The sequence below is a fragment of the Podarcis raffonei genome, chromosome 2, assembly GCF_027172205.1.
Source record: "Podarcis raffonei isolate rPodRaf1 chromosome 2, rPodRaf1.pri, whole genome shotgun sequence".
NCBI classification, from domain to species: Eukaryota; Metazoa; Chordata; class Lepidosauria; order Squamata; family Lacertidae; genus Podarcis; species Podarcis raffonei.
Genome location: NC_070603.1, coordinates 62,121,769 through 62,131,906, shown reverse-complemented (window position 1 = coordinate 62,131,906; position 10,138 = coordinate 62,121,769). Strand labels below are relative to the sequence as shown.

At 44.6% G+C, this 10,138-nt stretch overlaps 1 protein-coding gene across 1 annotated transcript; it reads left to right on the top strand.

The window, feature by feature from the left end:
- Nucleotides 1–2,748: 2,748 nt before the first annotated feature.
- LOC128407929 (uncharacterized) lies at nucleotides 2,749–9,759 on the top strand. Its single transcript, XM_053376959.1, has 2 exons — nucleotides 2,749–2,881; nucleotides 8,560–9,759. Exon 2 carries the CDS (start codon nucleotides 8,562–8,564, stop codon nucleotides 9,540–9,542), a length of 981 nt encoding a protein of 326 aa, XP_053232934.1. The 5' UTR covers nucleotides 2,749–2,881; nucleotides 8,560–8,561; the 3' UTR covers nucleotides 9,543–9,759.
- Nucleotides 9,760–10,138: the final 379 nt, after the last annotated feature.

Genomic DNA, 10,138 nt, shown 5'->3' with positions numbered 1-10,138 from the left:
AAGAGGATTAGACAAATTCACGGAGGAGAAGGGTATCAGTGGCTACTAGTCAAGATGGCTAACCTCTGCCTCCATACATTGGGAGCAGCAATGCTTTCGAGCGGCAGTTGATGGAAACCACAGGGAGCAAGAGTGCTCTTGTACTTGGGTCCTGCTTGCCATTTCCCCACAGGCATCTCATTGGGCGCTGCCAGAACAGGATGCTGGAGCAGATGGACCACTGGCCTGATATAACACACCACATTCGTACCTTGGGTCTTGAACATCTTGCCTCCCGAACAAATCGGCTCCCGAATGATCGAAACCCGGAAGTGAGTCTTCTGGTTTTTGAACGTTCTTTTGGAAGCCGAACGTCCAGCTTCCGCAGCTTCCGATTGGCTGCAGGAACTTCCCGCAGCCAATCAGAAGCCACACTTTGGTTTCCGAACATTTTGGAAGTCAAACGGACTTCCGGAACGGATTCTTATTTTCTTATGTAGTGTGTGGGTGGGGTGGGGTGTGGGGTGTATGTGTAGTGCCAACCCATACTGCGGCCTGTTGGAACTGCCTACCAGAAGAGGCTTATCCCATTTGCCAAGCATGGGGTGTTGCTACTCCTTAAAGAGGCTGCTACCACTAGCAGTTTGGCTTCCTCCCTCTGGTTCTGCTTCCAAGAGTGATTCAATTAATTCAGGTAGGTGCCCCTAGGTGGCAGAACAGCAAGCATGGTGTTTCGATTTAAGGACTGAGCTAGTACAGGCACTGGAAGCTCCTGTCACATGGACCTGTCCTTCCTTGCCCCTCCATGGTTGTCTACCTAAGCTGCTGCTGCTTCTTAGGGTGGAGCAAGCACGAGAGTTAGAGTGGGGCTTCTCACATTCACTTTGCCCTATGCTCCTCTCATGCTTCCGGCTTGACTTCTCTGCCTCTTCCCCTAGCAAGAGGGACTGGTGCGACCTGTGTAGGTGTATTCAACAGCTCTTGGTAGTGGAGGGCTCTGGATCCTTTCCCCTCCTATCTTCTTTCTGCAATGTAACCTCCGAGCAATGGCCTCATGGCGAGTGGACAATGAACACCCAGTTAAAATGTCTCTGAAAATGTCTTAGTAACAACCACACAGGGTTTCTTGACCTCCCACCCCCAGATTAAAGAATGCCATTTGAAGAAATTGCACATTCTGAGCTTTCAGCCAAGCTTAGAATAACAGACCAGAGAAGCAGCCCCCCCCGCCCCCTGTTCTCTCCTAACATTTTTTGAGTTGGGCGATAGTTCAGCATGCCTCAACCTGCATTTGTGTGGGATGTGAAGCTATCAGTGTCTTAGCAACATTTCCGTTAAATGCCCTGGCAGGATCATGTAATCTGCAGCAACTTTTTTTTTTTTTTTTTGCAGTCAGACGAGTGTGGCCTCTGAAACTTACATACAGTTCATCTTAGAACATCTGCCTCCTCTTTGGGACACCGTTGTACACATGCACATCTATCATAGCTGTCAACGTTTCCCTTTTTTAAAGGGAAATTCCCTTATTCCAAATAGGATTCCTCGCAAGCAAAGGGAAAAGATCCATCGATCTAAAAGATTTCTTATATTACCTTCACCATGAAGTCCAAAAGCAGGTTACCACAATACTGTCTAACCATGCAGTTAAAAAGAAGTGAGACAGTTAATACAATTGTCAAAAGCAACCAAAAGAAGTAACTTCCCAATGAAAGCAGCAAGTATAGGTGAAATAAAACAGAAATGCTGTATCCCACAATAAGTACCTTAACCTCAAAACACCATAGAAGTTGAAATGCCCCTGCTGGCTGACAGGCCTGCAGCTTTCTAGCCTCAAATTTTGGAACGTCTGGCTGAATGTAGAATATCTGGAATGTTGTGCGCAACAAACTATTTCATCCACGCCTGATAAGAATCCAGGTCAGATTTGGGAAATGCTTGGCTGGGGGGAGAAACTGTTTTCAAACGGGAGCAGGGGGTTATTGGACTTCAACCCAAGACAGCCAGGTTGCCCAGGGTGTGATGTGTGTGTGTTTGTGTGCGCATGCGGGGGGGGGCACGGGGTGCAAAGCAGGGTTGGCTCAAAGAGGGTGGCATGAGAAGTTCAATAACATCGGGAGGGCAGAGGTTCGTCTCTCTTTCTCTACCCCTTCCTCCATTAGATGACACCGTTGAGCTCTAAAATGCTCTCTTACACCTCAAGGACTGAGGTTATGTACACAGTGCTATTTTTCCTGGCTCCAGCATGCTCCCACCACTGGTATAGAAAGGTATAGTAGTAAAGGTCCACAAAAATATCTTGCCCATTTGGGTATTGTTGTTCTTAATTGTTTTGCTGCTGCTGCTTTTAACATTGCTGTCCACCATTTTGGATCAACTTGTCCTTCTGTTATTGTTCATTGGTATTTCATAGAATCATAGAATTGTAGAGTTGGAAGGTATTCCTACCCCCATGATTATACTCATTATACTGCTTTATTAGCAAGGTGGGAAAGGCTAGAGGTGTCAGAAATAAAGGAGTAAAAGAAATATGAGTGGGGTATCTTAAGTGCTTTTCAGTAATGCACAAGTTTTCTCTAGTCCATAGGATATGTCGGGCACTTTCAAGAATGTGTTCTTCTCCCGCAGCGCTGGGCTCAGGAGCAAATACCCAGAAAGCTACAAGTTAAAGGGCAACCCCATGGTTTCAGTCTGTTAACTAGTTATCTGCTTGTCTGAGCCAGCACTGCCCTGCCACCCTCTTCCCTCCAGGCCCCTACTGATTTATGACATTCCTTTAAAGGTATAAATACTGAAACATTCTTCAGCTTCAGGCACTACAAAAACAAGGGATTCTTCAAAGGTTCCATTTCTGATTTTGACAACCAACTGAAGAAACACCAAAAGAAAAACAGTGGCTTAAGAGGTAAATAAAAGCCTCTTTTATGCTATATTAAAGGAACGCTTTGGACGCAGAACGAGTGCTTTTGAAATATGCATGTGACGCTAAAGACATTTAAAAATGCTTTTAGGTCATCAATAATTAAAAGCTGCAGAGCCATATAGAGAAAATGCTTCATTCTGCTTGATGTAATGCATTATTAACATACTTCTGTATGTGGATCAATAAAACCTATAACTAGAGCTGTCAAATCATCCTCTGTCTTTTTATAAAATAAATGTACACAAATTTGCATATTAACAAAACCTCTGTAAATTTGTCCTTTTGAGAATATTAGAGGAAATGCATTGTTCCTCTTAGATGTGAAAAAGGACCTCTTTAAATGTTTTTAATTTTGATCAGTTTGGAAATCTTGAAAATGCAGTAAAACACCACAGCCAAAACAGGTCCAAAAAGGCACAAGCTGAAACCTCTATATTATGGAAGGTCCATGTGAAAAGATGTTCAGTCATATTTTAGGGTACAGTTCATAGCAGCTTAAGAAGGGCCCGACTGAACCAGGTCAAAGGCCCATCTTGACCAGCATTCTGGAATTAATTCTGGTATGTACATTGAAATGTATCATCTGAAAAGCATAAAGGGATTTTTTCATCTAAATAGCATTTCTAAATGGTGGGGCATACTCTCTCTCTTTCTTTCTCTCTCTCTCTCTCTCTCTCTCTGTGTGTGTGTGTGTGTGTCTCAGAGAGAGAGAGAGACAGAGACAGACAGACAGACAGACAGAGACTGTTTTCTATTTTATGTGGGGAACCTGACCCTCCAGATATTGCTAGACTACAATTCCTGGTTATTGGAGCTGGGATAGCTCAGTCAGTAGAGCATAAACCTCTTAATCTCAGGGTCGTGGGTTCAATCCCCATGTTGGGCCAAAGATTCCTGCGTTGCAGGGGGTTGGCCTAGATGACCCTTGGGGTACCTTCCAACTCTACAATTCTGGGATTGGCCCTGCTGGCTGGGAGTTAGCCAGCCAACATCTAGGGGAGTGGGGTGGCACAGGTTTCATATCCCTGCTTTGGAATACAGAGATGAATTTGGTCACCCCAGATTATTTGAAAGCAGAAAGATTAACTGTAGCCTCCACATGCATTTAGATAGATAGATAGATAGATAGATAGATAGATAGATATAGATAGATAGATGATAGATAGATACAGTATTCCACTTCCCACACCAAAAGAAAAGCCAGCAGCTTGGAATTTGGTTTAATGCTCTGCTAACTGCTTCCTACCGATGCAAATGCACAACACATATAGCCACTCCTTTTCCAGTGCCCTGGGCCTATTGAATAATTCAGAAAATAAAGCACAAGTTTGTGCTCTTCTGTTTGCCATGGAGATCATCTCTGAACTGTTATGCTCCCCTGCCCCCGCCCAGATTCCCTGCTTTCTACCCTTCCAGTAAGACGAGGCACTTATCATATTAGAATGCTTGGGAAACAGAGTGGCATCTACCAGTCTATATTTAGCAGCGGCAGCCAAAAAGCAGCTGAATCAGCTGACTGGAAGCTGCTACCCTGATGTGCAGCCTTGGTTTAGACAGCAACACACTCAGTGCTGGAAATCAAGGAGAACAGACAGCGCAGAAGAGAGACGCTGAGCCTGGAGATTTCGAAACAGTCCAGCCATAGCTGCCACAAACAACAGCCAGGTAAGAAGGGAGCAAGAGCGTTCTAACAGAAAATGTGGTCGGTCCTAATGAATGTTGTGGTGAGAATTTAGAGCTCAAAGGAGGCAGGGCTGGGGGGGGGGGCAGGGAATAAATATACAAGTATGGATTAGGCCACTGTTGCCAGCTTAGTGCTTGCCATTTTTGTGACCAAGGAAGCAGGAAAAATCAGAGGGTGCCTGGAGTAGCGGTGGAGGAAGGGAGCCACATTGTGACCTCTGTTCATAATAACCGCGGGAGCAATAATGCCAGGGAGATCTTTATCTGGTGTGTTTGCCAATCCTACTGATGTAAGCAAGGCTTACTACCAGTGTACTACTACGCTGCGCCAAGTATCTGAGGTGAAAAGGTCAGTTACATCGGGGTTTCGATGCATCGTGGGGCTACGACATCAAGCCTAATTCTAGGACTTTTCCCCCTGTTCCCGCCTCATTTCCCCAACACCCACTTGGTGCAGCATCTTGCCTGATGAAGCCTTCAAGAGAAATCAACAGCTTAGTAATTTGTGACATTTTGGATACTCCTAATAAAGGCACTGCACAACTGTGGGAGTTAATAAAAGGAAGAGGAACACACACAGAGAGAGAGATTAAGATGCTACAATTGCTTTTAAAGTAAGCTTTCCCCACCCCAGCCAGTAAATACTGAATTTTATTGCCTTTTTTTCTTATCAAGTAGCCACTGTTACATTTTGCATTTCTTCACCAATCCTTGGGGCTGGTTCCCACCATCTTCCTCTCATCTGGCTACCTCCCTATTTCTTCAGCCTGGAGCCTCCCATCTTTTTGGGACTACAACTTCACCAGGTTGGCAAAGGTTGGCGTAGCCTATCAGGAAACCTGACCACCACAGCAGGTGAGGGACAGGGACTGAGGAAAGGGCCAAGGGGAGAATGAACAGGAAGAGACATGCCTCCATTTTCTCTTGATGCAACTGGAGATTTAAATGGCAAAAGTCCACTGCCTGGGGCAGTGTCTGGAAAGCTTAAAAAAAAGTAAGATTTCCTTTTAAGCGACTAGACATAGCAGTTTGAGAAGAGCAATAAAGCTCTCACAGCGTACCTTTAAAGCACATGACTTCTCCCAAAGAACCCTGGGAACTGTAGTTCACCACTCGCAGAACTGCAATTTCTGACAGAACTACAATTCCTCTTAAAAAGCTGCAGTTCCCATGATTCTTTGGGGGAAGCTATGTGATTTAAATGTATGGTGTGGGTGTGACCTGAATTCAGTGTCCCCTGGGCCCTGTGAGTAAACAGGAAAACGTGGAAAGAGCTATTCATTGTGCAGTTGTAAATGTAGAGAGCTGTTGAGTAAAGTGTTATAGAAGTCAGGGCAACTGCTATGGGACATATATCCTTCCCATATCAAGGAGAAAGGAATTATCCTTTTGAGGTAGAACTACCCCAGGATTTTAAACTGGTTTGAATCTGCCTTGTATTCCCTGGAAGAACCTTGGGAATTGTAGTTTGGTAAGACTGTTGAGGGTTCTCTGCAATTACCTTGGCTAAGATTTGCTTTGTTGCCATATCCAATATTTTGTGGCTCCTTGCTCCTGAATTTATCCCCAACTCCTACTCCCAAACTTTTCCCTCATCATTCAGCAAAACTTCAGCTGGTACAGAATTCAGCAGCCAATCCTGGACTGACTGCACTTGCTACCGAATAGTTTCTGGCTCCAATTTAAAGTGACGGCTTTGTTCTGTAAAACCTTAAATGGCTCAGGACCACAATGCATCAAGGACCAACTCTCCCCATATGAATGGACCCAGACCTTGTGACCATCCTCTGAGGACCTCTCTGTGTGCCTCCTCCATTAGAGGTCCAGAGGGTGGCAACACAAGAAGGGGCCTTTTCTGTGGTGGCTCCCCATTTCTGGAATGCTCTCTCCAAGGAGGCTTCATTCATATTGCTAAGTACCTCTTCAACCAGGCCTTGGGCTGATTAAACAATCTATAGTATTTTAAATGTGTTGGGAGTATTGATGATGGCAGTGTAATGTGTTATGTGATTTATGTTGTAAACCACCCTGTGCTCTTCAGATGAAGGGTGGCATATAAATCTAATAAATTATAACAACAAGAATTACAGGCTTGGGGAAACCCAAAGTTTGGCAGAGGTACAAACTGCTTTAGAAAGAAAACACTAACCCAGGGAAATAGTTTATTACTAATATTTGGTTAACAAAGTTTGTATGCTGTTTTTCAACCATAATGGTTCTCTTACTCTCTTTTTAAAATGCGGTGGGAGGTGCAGTGCGAGGGATATGATTTGTATGTTTCGCTTTCTATGGGTGGAAAGGCCCACTCCTGTTGCTCCTTCACTGTGCAGAAGGAGATTTGGATCCACTGGAGTATGGATTCCCACCCCACGGAGCTCATGGGGAGAACATAGGTAAAGGTAAAGGGACCCCTGACCGTTAGGTCCAGTCGCAGACGACTCTGGGGTTGCAGCACTCATCTCGCTTTACTAGCCGAGGGAATCGGTGTACAGCTTCCGGGTCATGTGGCCAGCATGACTAAGCTGCTTCTGGCAAACCAGAGCTGCGCATGGAAACGCCGTTTTCTTTCCTGCTGGAGCGGTACCTATTTATCTCCTTCACTTTGATGTGCTTTTGAACTGCTAGGTTGGCAGGAGCAGGGACTGAGCAACGGGAGCTCACCCTGTCGCAGGGATTTGAACCACCGACCTTCTGATCGGCCCCCCCATCCCTATTCTCAAATAAACATTTTCTCAAATAAACACCACAGAAAGGGGAAGGGGAAAAAGAGAAACACAACCACCTCGTCCCAGTCCGAATCTTCTGAATTTAGTAGTTCCTCCACCTCAAATTTTCCTCATCTCATGGGATCCCTTTGCCCTATCTGGTTATTTATCAAATTGCTATTCTATTCTCCCTCACACCCATAGGAGCCGAGGATGGCACCCAACCAAGTAACAAAACAGTGAAAAAATAAAATAAATCTTCTTTAAAATATCAACTATGTTTATTTAAAAAAATAAAATATATAAAACACTCCACAAGCATAAACACTTATATATCAGGAAATTTATGTTCAGTACAAGGGTTAAGCAGTGTTTCCAAACTTGGCCCTCCTGCTATTGTTGCGACTACAATTCCCACCATCCCTGACCACTGCTTCTGATAGCTAGAGATGCTGGGAGTTGTAGTCCAAAAACAGCTAGAGATCCAAGTTTGGAAAACTCTGGGTTAAACTATCAGGGCTGTCTACAACTAACCAGCCCTGCTAGGAGAAGCCCACAAAGACTTCCATGCAACAGGGCTTTCATCCCTCTTCTCCCTCCATGCTCCCCTTCAGTTGCCTCATGGGGCTGAGGAGAACCCTCAGAACAGTGTACAGGGTGAGGAGAGGGGAGATTCAGGCAAGTACAAACTTGTACAACTTGTACCAACAGAGTGATAACCTTAGAGCATGGGTAGACAAACTAAGGCCCAGGGGCCGGATCCAGAAATCAGCGTGTTTTTACATGAGTAGAATGTGTCCTTTTATTTAAAATGCATCTCTGGGTTATTTGTAGGGCATAGGAATTCGTTCATCCCCCCCCCAAAATAGTCTGGTCCCCAACAAGGTCTGAGGGACAGTGGACCGGCCCCCCACTGAAAAAGTTTGCTGGCCCCTGCCTTAGAGCTATACTGAACTCCTCCCATAGAGAACTACAAAATCTACCAATAAAATTTATCCTGTCCCACTATCATCCACAAACACCTATCATTTTATAGAAGATCCTTTCACCTAACAAGCATGTTGCCAGCTACAACACACACACACACACACACACACACACACACACACACAGCAAATGCAAACCATCTTATAATTTTCACAAACGTATTCTGCTTCAGCAGAAACTTTCCGTTTATTAAGCTATGATGCTTGCTTATAGAGTGTGACCATTACAGCAACATCTTTGTAGTGCGTTCCCACTGGCTAATTATATCTTGCATATTCTTTACAGTAATGGCTCCCCGGATAAGACTGAACATAGCAAAGCCTCTTCCCACCATAAGTGAAGCCCTTGAGGATATTCTAGATGACATAACAAGCAACACAAAAGGTTTTGGAAATGCTTGCACGAGTCCAGATTCTTCTTCTGGTGAAGACTACCTTCAGTCTATCTGCCAGCTGGCAAGACCTACCTTCCCAGTCCTACCAGAGAGTCAGCGTAAAGTTCAAGATACAGAGAAACTGGGAATGCTGCATAATAGTCACAGGGTCTTCAGCTTGTCTGAGACACCAAAAATGGTCTCCAGGTATAAAATAACTGACATTCTGCCTAATGCGAGGACATTCGAAAGAAATAGCTCCATTCTAGATCGTATCAAAACCTACTCGAGCTCTAAAGTCGACCCGCTAGAAGAGTTGTACACGGAAGCTGAGAGGACTCATCGGTGGAGATATCCTAATGGAAGTGAGAACACTGACCATTCACAACATAATTTTCAAGGCATCAGTGTATCTGAACCTCGAGAAAAAGCTATGGAGAAACCAGGTGCTGTCAGCTTCCCCAGACTTCCCTCCCCAAGACCAATGCAGAGAGAAAACAGCTGCCCAGAGCTAAAAAGTCTGAGAAACCAAGGCAAGATGCCAGCTCTGGAAAGTAGCCCATATCAGAAAGAGACTGACCCTCTCATTGTTAATGGTAAATCGATCTGGCTGCACCCACCCAGAGAAACTCCACCAGACACCAAGATTTTGAGATATTCACAAAGGGGGCAGCAGACTCTGAAGGCAGCAGCTTTCCCTGAAAGAGAGCAGCAGCCAAAGCCTTCCATTTATGATCACAATGTGAAGGGAGAGGTGAGCAAGCGAGCAGGCTGTGTGGGATACTTCCACGTTGACAAAAGAAACACAAGCTGTGACTGGATTTCAGAATACCAAAGTGCTTGGAAAGAAGCAAAGGTGAGAGCTTGCCTGCTGCCTGCCATTGCAGAATCATGAATTGCTGCTTTATGTGAAGAAAAGACGGAGTGTTTATGTGCAGCCACTGTCTGCTGCAAAGTGCATTGTCCAGATAACCTGGAGAACATTCAGAGCTTCAGAGTATCAAGTGTGGAGAAGAAATTGCAGCGCTGAAAGGAGAATGCATTGGAGACTCGGTGATTTTAGCTATTCAGATAATGAGTTGTAATGATTATACATTTTGTAACCCCTTGTATCTTTGGCTCTGTGGAAATAGATGGTCCCCCCCTATCCTAATTAAGTTCCTCTCTTAAGTGCGCTCAGAGTTCATCTATAAAGTTCTGCAGAAGCATTTCTTGACAGCAGAATTTTATAATTCTGCATGTGCAGATCCTGCACAGAAATATTAGCTGTGCAAACATTTTTTAAAAATTAATCTAGAAAACAGAGTGGAAATACATAGGCTTCATCTACCCACCCAAAGAGCAACTTCAGTCTTGCTGGATTTTTAGTATCATCACTACCAATGCAAAATAGAAAACTAGTCCAGAAGGCCCTAGAAGCAAAGGCCTAAGTTAATAAGGGCATAAGGACACAAGAAAAGGCCAGCTGGACGAGACCAAAAGGTTTGTTCA

What these genes read in the sequence shown, in the direction of transcription:
- LOC128407929 (XM_053376959.1), top strand. Translation starts at nt 8,562, where the DNA reads ATGGCTCCCCGGATAAGACTGAACATAGCAAAGCCTCTTCCCACCATA.